Below are 20,138 nucleotides of genomic sequence, written 5' to 3' on the forward strand. Positions count from 1 at the left end.
GCCTTGCCCGCCTGTCTCCCCTGCCTCTCCCAGCCTCACCCTCACACTCTCTCTTCGGCTCACTCTCTCATTCAAAATTGACTTTCTTTCTTTCTTCAACCAGATCAAGCTTGTTTGCATCTCTAGGCCATGTTATTTGTGGTTCCTTCTGCCTAGAAAGTTCTCTCTTGCAAGGATAGCTGCTTCATATCCTTTAATTCCTAGCTCAAGGGCCGTATCCTCAGAGAAGCCTTCCCTACCCTGGCTGGGGAACTCAGTTGGTTAGAGTGTTGTCTCGATATCCCAAGGTTGCAGGTTTAATCCCTGGTCAGGGCATACAGGAAGCAACCAATGAATGCATGAACAAGTGGGACAACAAAAACTCTTCCTCTCTACTCCCCTCCTCCCTTCCTTCTTCCCTCACTATCTGTGCCCTGCAAGCACGGCCTAGGGTGAACCTAAGGAGGGGTAGTGAAGGACTGAAGAAAAGACAGAAAGAGAATACAGCTGGGGCTCTGTAGATCTCTGTGCCGGGATGAAGACACAGAAGACCCAGCCTGCAAGCCAATGCTTTGTTTTATAGTCTGATTAAAACAAGGGTAGATTAACAGGTATACAGATGTTCTTATTTTGGCAACACTTGCTGCACCTCCCACAGCCCATTAACTACTTAGGAAGGAATTAGGGACAAGGTCAGGCTTAATTATGCTACGAGAGCTCTGCCCTCCAGACTGGGACTTGTTTTGTGGCCCTGACAGAGGTCAGCCCAAGGCTTGACCCTAGAGCTGCTCCCCACAATTATCCCTCTCTTAAGCCAATAAAGAAAAGACAAGCCTTCCCTAGCCTCTGCTCTCACCTGTCCCTCTATTACATAACTCTGTTTTATTTTCATCATTCTACTTAGCAGCTTTGAAAAATATTTTGCTTTACTTTTTGTTTAATTTCAGTTCTTCTCCTTCGTCCCTGAACTTGAATGTATAACTTAGAGTGGGCAGAGACCCTGTCTGTCTCACTTACTGTTATCTCTAGCAGCTAAGACAGTGCTGGCATGTAGTAAGTTATCCATTTATGAATAAATAGTAAATAAAAACATCTATTCTTGGTGAAAATAGTGTAGTTCTCATGCTGTAAATGAATGTGGTGGATCTTCAAATCCCCTCTGTTTACCTCTGTGACACCACCCTAGCTAAATTTTTTCCTGTCTTAGCCACAAAGTTACAAGCCAATAGACTAAGGTGAAGCTATGGAGACAGTAAAAAGACCTGAAGACCAGTAGTTGCAAGGGGCTGGGAGGGGTGGGGGTGGGGGAAAGAGAGAAAGAGAGATAGAGATAGAGATAGAGATAGAGATAGAGATAGAGATAGAGAGAGAGAGAGAGAGAGAGAGAGAGAGAGAGAGATATGAGTAAGTGGTACACAGGAGTTTTAGGGCAGAGAAACTATTCTCTGTGATATTGTAGAAGTGGATACATGTCATTATGCGTCTATAAAAACCCACTGGGTATGTAACACAAAGAGAGAACCTGTATATAAACTATGGATGTTACCTATTAATAACATATAAATACCTGCTCATGAATTGTAATATACGCAGCACACTAATGCAAGATGATACCAGTAGGGAAAACTGGGGGTAGGTGAGGTGAGAGGGTATATGGAAACTCTTCGTTCCTTCCGCTCAATTGTTATGAAAACATAAAACTTCCCATAAAAATAGTCTTTAAAAACCTTAGAGATGTTAACAAGAACTTAGTTGGATGACTAAGGCAGACAGCAAATCCAGGGTTTATTTCTTGATGGTGGCGGTGGTAGGGGGCAGGTATTCTAAAATGAACAGCTTGCATGTTCAACCTGCACTCAAGTTGCCTAAATGTTTAAATTTCTCAAATATGGTAATGACCTATGTATATGCCACCCAAGAGAAAAAATACAGAAAAGAACATGAAGTCATTCTGAACAGATACAAATGTTTGGCTTACTTCTGTGTCAAAAGAAACGAATCAGGAAACCAGGTAACCTACATTCATTGATAGCCAAACTAACTGTATCAATTTATACTACTGATCAAAAGGAAATAAATGAAACTGTTCTAGAAAACATTGACCCTGAGTTCATCTGTACAGATCCTTTTCTAAATTTATGTTTTCCCGAATGACCTCTGTTGACCTCAGCCCTTACCAAACTCTGGCTAATTTAAGACTTGGAAATACTTCCTCTTAAGGGTTTTAAAAGTCATTCATTGTTAACAGTCATCTTAAGTCCTAGCCATTTTGGCTCAGTGGATAGAGCATCAGCCTGTAGACTGAAGGGTCCCAGGTTTGATTCTGGTCAAGGGCACATGCCTGGGTTGCAGGCTTGATCCCCAGTAGGGGGCATGCAGGAGGCAGCAGATCAATGACTCTCTTTCATCATTGATGTTTCCATCTCTCTTTCCCCCTCCCTTCCTCTATAAAATAAAATTATTTTGACATTAGTATGGCAATTATAATTCTACTGGAGGTTTGATACACAAAATTCGTGCAAGAGTAGGCAGGCCTTCCTTCCCCCGGCTGCCAGCACCAGCCTCTCTCTGGCACCCGGGACCTGGGCTCCCCTCACAGCCCCGGCTTTGTCTGGAAGGTCATCCAGAAGGACGTCCTGTCTAATTAGCATATTACGCTTTCATTATTACAGATGGTAGCATCTGTGTTTAATTCAAAGGACCAAAAACTAAATCTATTCCTAATAAACTAGGCTTATTTGTATGGCATAATTTCAGAAGATACCTCCATACCTCCGACCCATATCCTATTTAAAACACATGGCTGCTGTCTGCTCCATGGTACTTGAAATATCAAAATTATAATGAATTTCTTTGAGTTAAAGATATTCCCCCCCTTTTATACCGTATGTATTTTAAAATATATTTTTATTGATTCCAGAGAGGAAGGGAGAAGGAAAGAGAGAAACATCAATGATGAGAGAGAATCACTGATGGGCTGCCTCCTGCACACCCCACACTGAGGATGGAGCCCACAACCCAGGCATGTGCCCTGACTGGTCAACCACTAAGCCACATCAGCAGGGCAAGACTTTTTATCTTTTTTAAAAATGCAAAAAAGTCTCCATGATTAATAGCACATTAGGTTATTGGTAATCTGTACCTTTGATTCTGTCCTATAAGCAAGTTTTTACCTGGGAAAAGTAAGAGATCCCAATGACAAAGAGTTCTCCAAGTCTGGGTCAGGTGAGCCACAGGTTGTTCAAGTAATTGCGAGTTTTCTTGGGAGCAGTCCTGTCTGCAGTCTCCCTTAACACACTGAATGGGCATGACACACTGTAAATGCCCAGCTGGTATTAGTGCAGCTGAAGCAGAGGTGATTTTCCTGATATCGAAGACGTGTCACAGCCAGAGACGGGATGTGACAACTTCTGAAAAGCATGAAAGCAAACCAGGAACGTTATTGATCAGTAACCTGGGCATATTGAATCGTCCCTAAAAGTGGGCAGTGTTCTTTGCGGGCTTGGAACACACAGAGGAGAGCCGCGGGCGCTATAGAATGCTTGCCGCGGTGCTGTCTTGGTGACTCTGGTCTCAGGAAACTTGTTAATAACAGTCCCAAGAACTTAAGTTAAACTCAGAACACCATTTTCTGTGACTTGCCCCTTTATTGCATTGTGATTTTGTTGGCCCAGGTCTCTGAAACAGTAAATGTCACTTCACCACTCTGGGCTTTCACTTTCTCTAAGAAAATATCCCACTGAAGTATGTACGGATAGCAAGGGCTGTGGGAGGCACCCCACGCCCTGTGTTCCAGTTCTTACGTTCAGGACAGACAGCCTGGTGAGCACAGCCCGGGCCTAGCTGTCTGGGGTTAGTGATCTGCTCATGTTCCTCACCTTTTAATACGAGGTCATCATAGTGGATGACTACACTGGACAATACTTAGCAATTTCAGCAGGATAATGCCAAAATTTTTTGTTTGAATAGGTTAGACTTTTTTCTTTCCAACATGGTGTTTTTATGCATGTAGGCTGAATATTATTTTAGAAACCCATCTCTGGTCCCAGCCCTAACATTTTACTCTAGTCACATTTCTTTCTACATTTGATGACAGGACATGACTGGGGTGTCTAAAAAACAAACATAGAATCTTTTTCTTGAGGTAGCTGAATTCACTTTTCTAATGTTCTCACCTGTCTAATTTTTCATGCATGATCAAAAAGTATTCGGTCCTTTTAAATGTTTTAAATTAATGTGAGAACTTTTGGGCAGGTAGTGTTTGAATATAGCATTCAGAGGAGAGATGGTCACAGGGGCGGCAACTGGAAAAAATAAACCCAAAGCATTTTCTGAAGGTGACTTTTGTGTTGACTTATTTATCATTAACATAAAAGTTAAAACTTTACTGTGGCAAGAGCAACAGATTTTCTGAAGTTAAAGAAGAAATCAAAACATTCTAGAGAACACGAGTCAAGGGTTACTTAATCTTTTACTAAGCCAGTTGGGGTGGGATTTGGAGAGTGGTTGATCGTGTTAGCATGACCAGGAATCTAGCAAAAAGAGCTAATTGCTATCTTTAATCACTCTTGCAATGGAATCAATATACTGGCAGGTATCCCAATTAAGCCAACCATAATGAGTTGGGTTAACTACATTCTCTTCTGTCACCATTATATTGAGATATATTGAGTCTCAAGATGGGAAAAAGTTATTGGTATATAGTTTTGCTTATTGAAATTAACGTAAATTATAATTAGATAAGGAAAGATACTCTTCTTCCACCCCCCTCTTTCATTCTGAAACTTAGGTGGAAATTTTGTTAAATGGCATTTCAAAAACTCTGTTGGCTTGTGAAGAAATGGAACCCAGAGAAAGAACAGCCTGTAGGCAGCTGCCCATCCAGAGCATGTTATTGAAAGACAAGATGTTGAACACTTAATGCATTGAAACTTCCTTTGCTTATGGGCATGACAAGGACTCTGACACATTTTCTGTATAATGGGGGTATTGTCAGCCCCTCAAAGGCTGACAACATCTCCACTTGGAACCACGTTCCCAAAGACACTAGGTATCAGAGACATGTTAATAAGTAGTATTTTGGGCCGGCTTGTTGTGGAATACTGTGCCTGTCTCCTCAAAGTTCACTTTACTCTTCTGGAATTCATGGTCTTGCAACACTTTTAGTTAAAGGCAGTGGGAGGCAGTCCTGCAAATCTGGAGAAGGTTCAGTAAGGTTAGTCACCTGGTAATGTTATGAATTAGCTAAATTTTAATCATAGCTGGATAAAATCAAACATTTCTAATGATTAGTCAATAGAGAGCTGACAACTGCTGGGAATAGAGCAACTGGAGGAAAAAGCACAATGATCCCTCTTTTCAGAAAGCAGCTCCCAGAAGCTCCTGTTGCTATCAAGGTGTGGAGGCAGGCATACCTTAGCCGGCTCCATGCCAGTCTGCTTGTCCTGCGCTGTCATAGGCCAGGCTTGGAAATGTGACTCAGAGCTGGTCCCAGGCCAGAGAATACCCACCACATCCCCCGAGGCAGTGGATGTCCGGTCAGCTTGCACGTGTTCTGACCCATGTGTGTTCTTGTTTTGCTGAAAATAAGCACCTTTGATGGGATTGCCTTTGCTTAAAAACAAAATTAACATTGCTTTTATTGGACTTTCAAAAGAAAATAAAAATGAAAGGGAAGTATCTTCATCCTATTAGCAAAGATAGTGCAACAGCAGTCAGATTTAAAAATGTGCCAGGTTTAATAAAATCCAAGGCTTATATTAAGCAATCTGAACAGCTGAGCCACTACAGAACCAAAAATTAACACCCAGTGTTTTGGTTAGAAGGAAGGTAAGGGATTGATTAATTATTTCACTGTTCTTAAGGGGAGGGAACAAACTAGGTCTAGAGTAGATTGAGTGTTTTTTTAAAAATATTTTTATTGATTTTTTACAGAGAGGAAGGGAGAGGGATAGAGAGCTAGAAACGTCGATGAGAGAGAAACATCGACCAGCTGCCTTTTGCACACCCCCTACTGGGGATGTGCCCACAACCAATGAACATGCCCTTGAACAGAATCGAACCCGGGACCCCTCAGTCCGCAGGCCGATGCTCTACCACTGAGCCAAACCGGTTTCGGCAGATTGAGTTTTTTTTATTGACTCACATTCTTCTGTGATTGGTTTTCCAAATTTGATAACCCCTTTTCTGAAAGAGCAGTAGATATAAGTAAATGCAGTTCTTTCCAGGTTTCATTGGAAGAATAATTGTGTTGGTTGATGCATATTGCAAATTAGACTTGCAGGGAGAAGCAGTCATGGCAAAATGTATTTTTCCTGATGCTTTGCTTGATGAATTCTACTTTATTAAGTGTTAGTCACCCACTTGTACTCACAATAGGGATTCTGAACTTCAATATAATATCTGTATTACCAAACAACTTATCAGCTTCAGTCTGTGCCTCAAGAATATCTAGCTTTTGGACTCAACTCTTTCACTAACTAGCTGTGTAGCTTAGATAAAGCCATTTGAGGCCCAGTGTTTTCATCTATAAAATAGGACAGTCCATGACAGTTCTTAAAGTGATTTCTAACTACACAGTTCTGTGGTTCTAGGAATTTAGATATAATTTGGAAGAAAATGGTAATCTGTGGAAGGTTTATGAGTTATGCTGTGACGGAAGTTCATCTTTTCAGTAACAAAATGTAGTTCCATGAACTCTGCAGTGATCCTAGGCAATTAGTTAAATTCCCTACGGAGAGGAGCAGGAAGGACAGCCTTTTCACACAGATGGGATAGTTCAGGCCGTCTCTGAGGAAAAGCATTACTGTTTTCATTTTAAGTAAATGATTTAAGTCTTAACTGATAACCTTATATACCCTCATTGAGGACATCTAATGCATAAAGTAATGCCGTCCTTTACCTGGATAAGTCCTTTTAGATACAAAGCTATGGCAAGGAAATCAGATCCATTGGGAGATATGCTATCACTGAAGCAAAGAAAAGCTCTCTGTGTTACAACAGGCAAAGGCAGCTGGGAGCTGGCAGAGACATCAGATATGCATTCTGGCTACTGTCAGTTCCTATCCATTGAGCTGACCAAGCGCTGGCTGCCTAGGTCAGCGTTTTTCAACCGCCGCGAGATGTTGCCTGGTGTGCTGTAGGTGCAGACAAGACAAGAATTTTATAATTTTTCACTATTTTGTTTACTTAATATTTCATAATAAAGTAATTATAAAATACTTTCTTTGTGTTTATTTGATTCCTATTCAAGAGAATTACTTTATATATAGTCAATGTAGGCACAGAGTTAAATTTTTTAACATTTTCTAATGGTGATGTGCCTCGTGATTTTTTTCATGAAACAAGTGTGCCTTTGCCCAAAAAAGGTTGAAAAACACTGGCCTAGGTGTCCTGCCTGCCAGCCAGGGGGTTGCCCGAGGACATGCTTCTCACCTCCTCTCCTTGGCTTTCGCACCTGGATGTCATTTCTGTCAGGATCTGTAGACCTAAGAAGGTGGTGAAACTCACAAAAACCATTTTTCCTTCTTGACAACTTAGATAAATTACTCAGCTGGGGAAAGGTTGAAATTATTCATTTAAATGTGGCTTGGAAGTATTGGTACATTTCAGCCATCCATCTTACTTGTTTTCTCTGCAGCTACTAAAGCTGACAGTTGACTGTGGAAAATAGCATAAAATTATTTTCTCAGTACAATGGAAAGAGTTATCACAGAGAAGATCAAAAGCTCCTATGAGAAAAGTGCACATGAGCAAAAATGTTAAATGCTGACAATATTAGTGGTGAGGTATTTTAGAATGAAATGTGTGACTCTTACTGAGGGATTTCTGTTTTTCCTTAGGGAATGTCACAGGGATGCTCTTTTGTGTTGATGATAAATCCCACTGACTAACTCTTTATGAAATGATCTGATAGACATCAGGAAAAACAAACTTCTTACAATGTGGGGTTAACAAATACTTGGGAACTTTGAAGAGAACTGGAATCATAGAATTTGTTCTATGTTCTGGTCCTGACTTTATTTTACCTCAAATAAGTAGTAACTTTTAAAAAATTTATTTTTTGATATTGAGTGTTATATCTTCCATAGGAATGTCTCTGTTGAAAGCTTAATACTTATTTTTCAGTATTTAAGATGAATGGGAATGGGGAGCATGTAAGATTATAGAACAATGGAGAAGCCTGGAGTAAAAGATTAGACACAAAAAAAGAGATTAGAGTTCAAAAATATAATTATGGATTTGAAAGTGATAAATAAACTATTTTATTGTGCATGCATGTGTGGGTAATAAATGTGTAAAGAAATTAGTACAATATTACAAAGTAAGATAGAAAAAAGGTGATTATGTAAATGCATAGGTGAATCTCGGTATATAAAGATGCATAAGGCTAGTTCTCTGCTCTACTGGAATTACAATTTACTGGAGAAGTGGAGGGTGGGAAGTAAGAGAGGTAAACAATTAATTGTAATGTAAGATAGAAAAAAATTGTGAGCAGACTAAAAAAAAATGTACTGGGAATTTGGAGGTAAAAGGAGAGAAGGGAGAATCAGAGCACTGATGGGAGAGGGGCATTGAAGTGAGCTTTGGGCCACGGGGATTTGACCACGAGAAAAGGGAATAAGCCAGGGGAGAGGCAGAGATTGTAGGTAAAAAAGAAGTCATTAGGAATGGGTTCCTGAGAGCAGCAGGGTAGAGGTGGGACTGAAAGAAGAGGACACTTGTTCTTAGGTTGTTACAGAGAGTTTTTGGATGCAGGGAGTATATTCTTTTCATTCTTAATACTGAGAAGACACTTAGTAAAATCCTGCAAAGAAAACTGATCAACAAATCAATAGTTTTTTTTTTTTTTTTAAAGCAGAGAATGCTATTGTACATTCTCTATTTAGAACAAAATCAAGAGAAATGAGTATTTCTTTTGCATTTGAAAATTTGTAATCAGAAACCACTTCATATTTGGAAGTGATTATATAAGACTATAGTTTGTTCTACAGCATTTGACATGAAAAATGTCTTACTCAAGACCTTTCATATCCACTTTGAATTCTACTTTGAACTAACTCCCTTCAGAATATTGAGCCAATCAGATAAACATGGAATGGGATGACATTTATTGAGAATAGAAGAGTGGCTGGAAATTCAGAAACTCTTAGTTTGCCTATTGGTTGACTTTCTTTAATCTTTCTTCAAAAGGGCCCCAGTCCCTTGTCTTTCTGGTCAAATTTTTACCTACTATCATCTTCCCCCATCTTCTTTATCTCTCTAACAGTCATCTTATTTCCCCTACTTCACTCAGTATATTATCTAACTCTTAGCCATATTTGCTTTCTGCCCAAATATGGAGGGCAGGGACAACCATTTCAGTGTTGGTACCTCAAGATCTGTTGAGCTGCTGGCTCTGAGACCTGACCCACTTCTCATTATTGCCAATGGAGTCAGAGCCCTTCTGGAGGGACAGCCAGACCTTGGCCAAATCCACGCTGACAACTTCATCTACATGCTCAGCAGTCCTTGAGCTCATCACTAAGTGATTCCCTGTTCTGATTCCCATTGCTGCTGTTTCAATGCCACTTGCCTTGATGTTGTAGTAACCGTTGGGATGAGGGAGTGGGATAAGAGGTGTTTCTGGATGCCATCTGAGGCTTAAAGAATGTGCATGCATTTATTCCACAGTTACTTGTTTGGCATCCATTGTGGGAGAGGCAGGTGGCATAACTAGAGCAATCAAGGTAGGTGACTTCAGCTGTGGTGTTAGGTGGGTGAGAGTTGGAGCAGAGGTTATCCTTCCCTCTCCCATTCCTTGGGGTTAAGGCCGTGGTTCCCCGTTGCTGGCCATATCATGTTGGTCTCTGCGAGCACTCTTTCCAATGAGCCAGTGTAAGGATTTCTGACAACCACTTTTCTGATGTTTGTTTTGTGACAGATGATTCAGGAGAGCCGGTTTCTCATAGAAATGGCTGACACAGTCCAGGAAAAGATTGTGCAGTGCCAGAAAGCAGGTAATCGCCGCCCACTCTCACCCACCCTCCCACCTCTATTCTGTCTAGAATTCATCCTGATCATTCTTGGCAGATTTTTTTTTTTTTTCAATTTGTGTTCCTACTTCTAAAAGTCAAATATTTTCTGGCTTTAACTTTTTCTATCTTAAATTACAATGAATTGTTTGCTTATATTATCCCTCACCCTCACTCTCCAGTTTATCCTCTGAGTTACACTTAAGTCTTTGTTTAGTACAGTGTATATATAGGCGGGTGAAATCTGAAGATTTCTGGAGAGGAGGGGGTTCCTGAATCTGCTTTTGTGGGTTTGGAACCTATCAAAACCTTTCCTACTGATATGAAGTTGTGGGTCCACACTGCCTTGTAAGAACCACTTCATTTTACAATTGGAAACATAATCCTTTTAATCTTCTAGGCTTTTACTTCAATTATTTGTCCTCATTTTAGAACGTTCTTTCTTTAAGGATGGGATGGGCCCCCTATCTGTGAGGGCATGCCTCTAACTATGTTTCTCTTTACCCAAAGCCTATACTTTCATTTTTTCTTGGACTCATGTCTTCTTGGTTCACACAAACAATAATGATTATGATGAGGATGATGGCAATAATGACAGTTGCTTAATATATATGCATATGATATACAAATCACTCCATTATGTCACTTAGTCCTCATAACATCTATGCAAGGTAATCATCATTATGTCCAAACTACAGATGAGGCATCTGAGATTCTGAGAGGTTGAGTGAATTACCCAAGATTCCATATTAAAATGTGGTAGAGCTGAGCTTTGAACCCAGACCATACTTTAACCAGAGAACTTATATGCATATGAGCATAGCCCATGGACACCCATAGCCTGGGGTGGGGTAGGAGCCAGGTGGCAGGGAGCAAAGGGGGTAAGTGTGGTATATCTGTAATACTCTCAACAATAAAGATAAATTAAAAAAAAAAATGATGCTCTACACTGACTGACCAGTAGGCTTATATGTTTCAGTCAACGGGAGGCACAAAAATAATATTACCAAATACTTGTTATATAATGCCCCTATGTGCCAGACACTATTTTGAGAGCTTTAGATGTAGTGACTCATTTAGTCTTCACCACAATCACTTGTGGTAAACCTTCCTGTTGTCTCCATTTTACCAACGAGGAATCTGACTCGTGGAGTTTCAGAGACTCACTCTTGCTCACAGACCTGGTAAGTGGTGGAGCTGATGTCAGCCCTGACTCCACACTCATTCTCTGACCATGTGCTGTTGGAGATGAGAGCACCAGGAAAGTGACTGTGGTGGCAGCTGCATTCGTCAAAGCAGAGCAGCTGGAGCAAGGAGAGTGGTGGGTCACCCCTCCCTCGAGAGGGCTGCTTCCAGGCCACTTAGATGGATGTTCCTGGTCGCAGGTCTCTGCCACCTTCCCTCTGGGAAGTTATGTACCGCAGCGGCCCTGCCTGAAGCTCGTCCTTCAACCAAATACATTATTAGTACGCTCAGTCAGAATGTCTCATCTGGAGAAGAGAAGACTTGAGTGGACTTTACTGTCTTTCTTAAAATGTTTAAAGGGCTTCTCTGAGGAAACGAGAGCAGACCTTATTGGTCTGGGTCTAGGTAGCACCAAGGAATGAATAGAAATTCCAGGGAAGAGAGCCTGTGGCTGGCTATGGGTCAGAGCTATTCAAAGATGGAATGAGCTGCCCAGAGAAAGGATGGTCCCTGTCCTTGAAGCTCTGAGACAGAGGCTGAATGAACAGTTGATCGTGGTGCTGTTTTTGATAGTATTCAAGCATGGGAGAATGGTTGAGCTAAAAGTCACTTTCAAGTCATTCCCAAATCTGAAACATTTGGGTATTTCCAGGAATGTTATCTTTAAAAAATCTTTTTGTTTTCACTCCACATTTATTATTTACCATTGTTATAGACATGGGCTCCAGGGCCTGCTGTCAAGCCATAGGGTTCATAGGAAAAGAAAGGTATTTGCATTCATCACATACGGTTGCCATTCACGCATTACTCCATTTCATATGAAAACCAGGCAGAGGACAAGTAAGACGGATATAACCTGTTGGAAGAATTTGCTTTTTATCTTCTCAGGTCTATGGATTCTGGCTCTTTAAAATGTAATTTAGTCTAATGCATTGATTATTGTTGGTTTCCCCCTAAGAATAGCCATTTGATGGGGATGAACAAATTGAGAAGGTGTGTTTAAGTTACATATTTAGAGATTATAAGAGAAGGACAGGAATGGGAAATTATATTTTTACTGATAATATTTTCATAAAATGCCTATTTTTCTTCAATATATGCTAAGAATTCTTAAATGTTCTCTTTTCAAAGGGATGGAGTTCCACGAGGAACTTCACAATCTGGGGGCAAAAGAAGGCTTGAAAGGAAGAAAACTCAACAAGGCCACTGAGAGCTTTGCTTGGAACATCACAGTGCTGAAGGTAAGCGAATGCCCAGGTGCCCCTACCTTTGTTTCTCTCCCCATCTCTCCAGCAGGTAGAGAAGTACGGGTGGTTAAATACGGTGATTTGCATGTTTAGGTAACATGTGGCCTAATCACCAGGTTATGCTCTAAGTGATGGAGAGATGCATGCTGGGATTGACATGCCTCTGTCCTGATAGGGCTGTGAGGACAGCACAACCTAATTCTCTTGCCCGGTGTGTGTGTGTGTGTGTGTGTGTGTGTGTGTTTGCTCTCATAACACTTCTGTTCAAGTCAGTACAGCTGTTCTTGTTTGTGAAAAGGAGAAGGCCAGTGCTCGCTTCGGCAGCACATACACTAAACTTGGAATGATACAGAGATTAACCTGGCCCCTATGCAAGATGCCACGCAAATTCGTGAAGCATTCCATATTGTTTATTGAAAGAAATAAAGAAATAAAGAAAGAAAGAAAGAAAGGAAGGAAGGAAGGAAGAAAGAGCCAAATGTTGCAGGAGAAGGACCCAATGCGAGTGACTGGAAGAGCCTCAAGCTTTAGAATATCTAGAGTCATGTTTATTTTAAGAACAGACTTTGTAAATACATTTATTTTTGCAAATAGCTTTGGAAGTCATTTTCTTGAGATTATGATCTGCTCCACTGAAAATTAATTTCAGGGTTTTAAGCAAAGATGATACTGGCATAATTTGTTTTTGACATTGTGATGGGAGAAAAACAGGCACAAACAAAATTAATCATTGCCAACATTTAAAGAATACATACTGTGTGTCAGGTGCCGTTTTATAAGATTCATATGAATTGGCATGTTAATACAACAACCCGGTACTGTTATTATTCCCATTTAACAGGTAAGAAAACTGAGGCATTGAAAACGTGCCCAAGGTCACTCAGCTAGTAAATGGTGGAACTGGAGTCTGAACCCAGGTGATCTGCTCCAGAGCCTGTGTCTCTCACCTGCTGTGCAGGGAGAGGCACGTGTTTATGTGAAAGTGCTGGGTGATCTGTAAGACATATCAGAAATGTGTATTAAAAATTCAACTCACAGATAAGCCCTACTGTATAATGGGCTCCATGCTAGGCATGGAAGATCCATGGAGAACAAGAGAGATACCGACCCTGTCCTCATGGACTGACACTCTGGGGGCAAGGAGTGGCGGTTGGGGAGATACGTGTCATTTGCCTAACAGGCAGGGAGGAGCTCATGACAGCACTGGAGTGCAACATGCCAGTGTGAGCTCGGATGCAAATGCTCTCGGTTTCGCAGGTATTTATTTATGTGGCTTGTTAATCTGCTGGTCACTGAGAAAGAGTAATACCTGAGCCTCCAGGACTGGGGGTGACAGACATAAAATCACGGCCATTGATTATTCAGCACTTAATATGTGACAAACACTCAGGGCTGTCGTTGGGCTCATTTCTCCTTTCCTCCGTGAGACAACTACGTGACCTTTCCTCCGAGCTCACACTGGGACATATGCCCTGACTGGGAATTGAACTAGAGACCTCCTGGTTCATAGGTTGCCACTGAAGCACTGAGCAACACTGGCTGGCTACATTCATTTTTTAAAATTCTCATTTGATTTTTAATTTCTATATTTTTGCCTACTGTAAGTTTTAAAATAATATGTGAATTTTGGCAAGCAGTTATGGCATTGTCATGCTGGCAATGTTTGGTGACTAGAAGTGGGAAGGGCAAAATAATAATGATGCCAAAATGGAGGGTGTGATTGTGGTGGCAGCCAGTTTAGTCTCCTTCAACCCAGCAAGCTCCAGCCTTACCTGTAATGTTAGCAGCTGCTTTCAGTGCTTGCCATTTATCACCACGGAGAAGGTCGCAGGTGAGAGAACGGATGAGTTAGTTCACGAAAAACAGGTTCAGTTTCACAGGTCAGTGCCATTATCTTCATACACAAAAGAAAATGCTGTCAGGCCTTGGGAAGTGGAGAGTATACATTTAGAAGGCGTAGCATCTACTCCCGGGGTTTATAGCTCAGTTGGCTATGTCTGTACTTGGGCACAGGGTCAGAAAAGGTGCTCCTAGCCCTGTTTTTAGGACCTTGTTTTTGTTTGGCTTATCAGTGCGGAATAAGTAGCTTTCTCTCCCGTATCAAGAAGGTGATTTTATTTATTTCCTTTCCAACACGTATAAATAAGGAGGTCGGGACTATCACAGGGGCTTCTTCTAATCCCCAATTTGGCAAATTAATTTTGTGTGTGTGTGACTTTGTACTCACCCATTCAACAAAGACCTGAGTTCCTGCCAGGGGCTAGACTGTGTGCCTGGGGGTCCCGGCGAATGAAAACATGGTCCCCTGGGCTCAGGGAGCTGGCGGTGCCTCGGGGGAGGCAGTCCTTGAAGGTTTGCCTGTGCTGAGTGGCGGGGGGGGGGGGTGGGGGGTGGGGGGTGGGGGGGTGGGGGGGGTGGGGGGTAGGGGGTGGGGGGTGGGGGGGGTGGGGGGTGGGGGGTGGGGGGTGGGGGGGGTGGGGGGGGGTAGGGGGGGCGGGGGTGTAGGTGGTGTGCGGGGGGAGGGGAGGAGTTACATTCGTTCTGAGAAAGTTGATGCCTCTGACCTAGAAAGAGGGTCAGGGAGGCTTGCCACGAGGAAGTGCCTGTGGAGCAGAGAGCAAATGGATCCAGCCTGTCAGGGATCCCAAACCCTGCCTGTATCTTGATACTTGAGGGCGGTTGCCAAAACAATCTGGAAATGACCGTGAGAAGAAAACACCACAAAGGTGCTGGCCCTCCTTGACCCGGCCCGGGATGTCCTCAAACACCGGCCTGACTCCTTTAATTACCATCATTAGCATCACCGCTCACTAGGAAATCTGGTCCTGAGTCATACTGCTCATCACAAGTGGATGTACTCACCAGCCTTCTGGAAATAACCTGTAGCAGTGTTCGCGTCCCCATAAAATCCCACATGCGTTCCCATAAAATCCATCAGGCAGATTCTAGTGGCGAGGAGGGCATTAGAAGGTTGCTTTGTGAGCGATTTCTGTGATGTAAGGTTGAAAAGATTTAGAGAGAGAATTAAATGATAGCTGTATCAGCGCTAGAAAAAAAACAGCAAATGCTTTAAAAAAAAGTGTAATTAATGCATCTTTAATAACAAACAAGTTGCAAATCTAAAACCCATTATTTCTAACGGCCCTGCTCCAGCAATACAGGATGTTGGGATGGAATGTTAATGCTTTCAGCAATAAGCAGGCTGGTCACACGCTGTCCCGGTTTCTGCCTTGGGTGCCTGCAGCCCAGCTGTGCCTCCGGAGTTCGGTGGAGATAAAGCCAGGCTGTCGACATGATTACGGGCGCACAGACCACTCACTTATCTCTAGTGCGACTAAATTTAGTGTCTCTGGGAGGTACACTTCCTTTTCCAGATGGAAGCAGCATTTTCTAACGACGCTGAACAATTCACACGTGGCAGGATTTAATGAATAGCTATTGCAGACCAGAGACTTGGCGCCAACTTGGGATGTTCTAGAAGGTCTTCCTTTTCTTGCAGGAAAACTTTCTTTAAAGAAAATGTTTTCCTTACCCACCGAGTCTTAGTCTAAGATGAGTTTCCAGCGGAGGGGAATTGGATGTTTTAACTGTGTTGACTGTTTTCTACAGATGGAAGAGGAAAGAAGACATGGATAACAGAAGCGTTTCACTTTTAGCGTCTTCCAGCTCTATCGGGGTTTTCAGACACAAGCTCCTCCACTTGCCTTGTCACTCTTGGGAGAAGTGATACAATTAACTAATTTCCTTCTTCTAAACAAACCAGAGTGGGAGCTCGGGTCTCTGAATGGATGTGGGGTGTGTACGTTGTCAAGGAAGAGCAAATCCAGATTCAGGCAAACAGATACTGTATTTGAAAGGATCACTGCAATATGGCGAAGGAGACCATTGCAATCAGAAGGGAGACGGCTCCTTCCATAAACTCTAAGTGTCTCATTGGTCAGGCAGGAAGGTTTTTGTTTTTGTTTTTTACTCAGAGGGTCAAATAAGCTAGAAAAGACCAGGGCTGGGCAGTGGGGGCTGGGTGGTATGAACCTGGGAGGCCATTAGAAGGGGCTATAGGGCCATTGTGGCTGAGTTGGTTTAGCATCATCCCATGCACCGAAAGGTCTTCGGTTCAGTTCCAGGTCAGGGCATGTGCCCAGGTGGTGTGGCTTTGGCCCTTTTTTCTCTCTGACATCGATGCTTTTATTCTCCCTCTCTCTCCCTCTCCCCTCCTCTCTCTAAAATCAATGAAATCATTTTTTCTTTAAGAGAAGGGGCTATATTCTGGGGGAGGGGTCAAGTTCAGGAGCTTAAAGGAAGGAAAGAAGCTTCACTAAAGTTTGGCCAAGGCAAGAAAGCAGGTATTTTACCCAGTTCACCATCATTTCTGAAAGGTGTGTGTCTGGCCTTAATATTGGTGACCAGGGGCCTCCGTGAGTCTTTCTAAGTCATGGGGAATGGAGGCCTTTGCAGTAAGCCACCTTCTAGAACACAAAAGAGTGGGGGTTTCTTAACCATCCCTGTTCCCAGGAGCATGGGGCTCAGGTAAAGTTTAACATTTGTACACACACACACACACACACACACACACAAATGTGCACCTAAAACATTACCTATGTGGGTGTATGTGTATATATACACACATGTATATATCTGTATATGTAAATATGTAAAGGATAATTTCTTTTAAGAATAATGAAATTAGATGTTACTCTTTTAAAGCCTTATTGAAAAGATCATAATGGTCAGCAAGACATTTTTCCCCAATCCAGAAGTGGTTACCTTCCAATTTAATTAGATTTCTTTGATTTCAGGTAGATCCAGTGTGCTCACATGTACATCATATATGAGATTACATACTCAGGCTGATAGACTGGGAAGTGGGGGAGACCCCAACCCTGTTTCCCACTGGTGAAACAATATTGTAGTATTAATCATTCCCCACACAGCAGCGATGTTTTAAACATTTGTAATAACTGAAGGCTCCTATTCCCCAAAGCAGAATAATTAGGAACTTACTTTTCCTCTTAAGGAAAACCCATGGCTTTATGAAAAGGTTAGTGATACATATTTTGAAAAAACCCCCTTGGAAAATTTTAAAGTAAGTTAAGATTCATGAAAATTGACAGAAACTCTTCAGGAAATTATTATTATTTATTTTTTAAGTTCTTTAAAAAATATATATTTTATTGATTTTTTACAGAGAGGAAGAGAGAGGGATAGAGAGTTAGAAACATCGATGAGAGAGAATCATCGATCAGCTGCCTCTTGCACACCCCCTACTGGGGATGTGCCCACAAACAAGGTACATGCCCTTGACCGGAATCAAACCCGGGACCTTTCAGTCTACAGGCTGACGCTCTATCCACTGAGCCAAACTGGTTTTGGCTCTTCAGGAAATTATTGATGAAGCCAAGAAACATCCATTCTTATCACCATTCTTATCATTATACTCATCATATTAATTTTTTGAGAGAAGGTAACTTCTGGAAGGACAAGACGCCCTGTCACAGAACAAGGACCTGGAATTGGGTCTTAGGCTTTTGCACCGTCAGATGCTGTTATGGGAAGGTTATAAAATTATTAGGTAGGGGCTGCTTGCTTTCCGAGACAAAGAAGTGTAGACGTTTCTTCTCTGAAGAACATCCTTCACTTTGCAGCCAAGTACGCTCACCCCTTCTGATTTGTTGTATGTCTGCCAGCACAGCTCTGTGTTCTGAAAACAGCCATGTCCTTCAACTGTTTATTTAAAAGACTCTTCTCAATGGACTGTTGAGTCAATGGACTCGGGGATCGAAAGTTCTTTAATTGGTTTACAATGTAGTCAGGATAAAACATTGCCATCTGAAGCTCTCTGAGGTATGCCTAACTGACCGGAATAGCCTAGCCCTCCCAGTCGTCTGCTTCTCAGCAGCTGACATTATGGAACAACTAATAATACGTATTGGTTTGTGGATCCCATTGCTTGAGAAAATTACTACTACTGGGGCCCAGAAGAAGTTCCTGATAAATTGCTAACAAAACTAGTTTTACAAAGTTGAGCTCTCTTTTCTTAAACATGCATTAAAAGGTGTATTTCTCACATACATTTAATCTATACCAGAAACCCTAAAAGTGCGGCCTGGGTTTCAGCAGTTAGTTCTCATTCATTGCCTTGGGGTACAAACGTGGGTTTGTCTCACGGTAAGTTTCTATTTCTCCAGATTTAGTTGAGCTTCACTTTTTTTTTTTTTTTTTTTTTTTTTTTTTAAACCAAAGATATATGAGGGAAGGTTGGATGCTTTAGAGAGTTCCTTGTATTCTACAGTGATTCGTCATTATTATTTTTAAAATAGATATTTTTATTGGTTTCAGAGAGGAAGGGAGAGGGAGAGAGAGTCTATTGATTGGCTGCTTTCTACCCGCCCCACAGTGGGGATCGAGCCTGCATCCTGGGCATGTGCCCTGACCTGGAATTGAACCGTGACCTATTGGTTCATAGGTTGAAGCTCGACCACTGAGCCGTGCTGGCTGGGCTCCGGTGGTTCATTATTGAATCAGCACTTTATTCCTGCAGTTGGCCTGGACGTGGACATTTTCAAAACCTGATATTAACACTCGAAGGGTTTGGACAGTTTATTTGCAGGTGAAGTCCTGGCTGGTGGCACACCCCTCCCGACTCTCTCGCCTTCCGGATGGCCCTTTACACTTCCTACACAGGCCGTAGGAAACAGGCTCTATTGTTTCCTGGGGATTTGATTTCAGCCAAGAAGCTTATACCCAAGGCTGCCAGAAACGAAGCTGGCAGGTACATGCTTGTGTATGAAAAGTGGGCTTTAGTAGTAATGGTGTCCTAATGTTAAAGCTGAATAATGAGACTAAAGACTCTTAACAATGTGCATTGTGTATCCTTGGAGTCTGCTCATGGTGCCTTCTCATGTAACCTGAAACCAGAGAGGGTGGGAGGGGGAAGGGGAGCCAGCAACTTCCTTCCTGTTCTCTTTTCTCTGGAATACATTCTGCCTGGGAGAGGAAGAAGGTCATTGAAAGGAACAGTTTTGTATATATTGTGTGTATGCTCATGGGTGTGCATGTGTGTTATAACATAGCCCTCCGGTTTTTATATTAACAATCTATTTATTAACCCCAATCATTGTAAGCCTTGTCACGATACGTGTAGATATAATAATAACAATATTGGAGAAATAGCTTCCTCTGGGTTTTTGATGATCTAAAGCTGTTTATTCTCAGTTGTTCTTATGAAAAACACAAATATGTGTATACCAATATAATTACAAGCACTTCCAGGGTGGAAATTCCATGTCTGAATTTTAGAAAGTACTTTCTTAGCTAGTGAGTTACACTTCTGTCACTGAGACTAAATTATTTCAGTAATCCTTCACTTCTTAACCACTACCTATGGATTATTGGATTTTTCTCAGTAAGTATAATTTTGTTCCAGAACTTCCTCTCTGGTAAGACAGAGGACAGAGAGGATGCAAAGAGTGAAGTGATCGCCACTGTCCTTTTTTTAAATAATTGGTCCTGGGAAGGTCATTTCCTCTTGCTCAGTCGTCAAGGATTCCCAGGAAGAGTTTCCACAGGAGACCTGAACTACAGCTGGCCTTGAGAATTAATTACATGAGACTGTGAATGTCATTAAAGTGAAACATCAGTGCAAGCAAAATGAGCTACACCAGTACAATCATTATTGTGGGTTTTTTTCAACACAAGTTTTTAAAAATAAAATTTT

The 20,138-nt window shown here is 41.9% G+C and overlaps 1 protein-coding gene across 2 annotated transcripts in view; it reads left to right on the forward strand.

Annotated features, from left to right (window-relative positions):
- Window positions 1-20,138, forward strand: part of PLCL1 (phospholipase C like 1 (inactive)) — a 231,405-nt gene that overhangs the window by 191,198 nt on the left and 20,069 nt on the right. Inside the window, exons 4-5 of one of the 2 annotated variants that reach the window (XM_084893129.1) lie at window positions 9,902-9,977; window positions 12,309-12,418. In XM_084893129.1, the coding sequence (XP_084749255.1) occupies window positions 9,902-9,977; window positions 12,309-12,418 (186 nt within the window). The remainder of the gene's footprint in view (window positions 1-9,901; window positions 9,978-12,308; window positions 12,419-20,138) is intronic. The other variant, XR_014795814.1, reaches the window with a different exon arrangement.

This window comes from Pipistrellus hanaki (genome assembly GCF_964339955.1).
Source record: "Pipistrellus hanaki genome assembly, chromosome: 8".
NCBI lineage: Eukaryota > Metazoa > Chordata > Mammalia > Chiroptera > Vespertilionidae > Pipistrellus > Pipistrellus hanaki.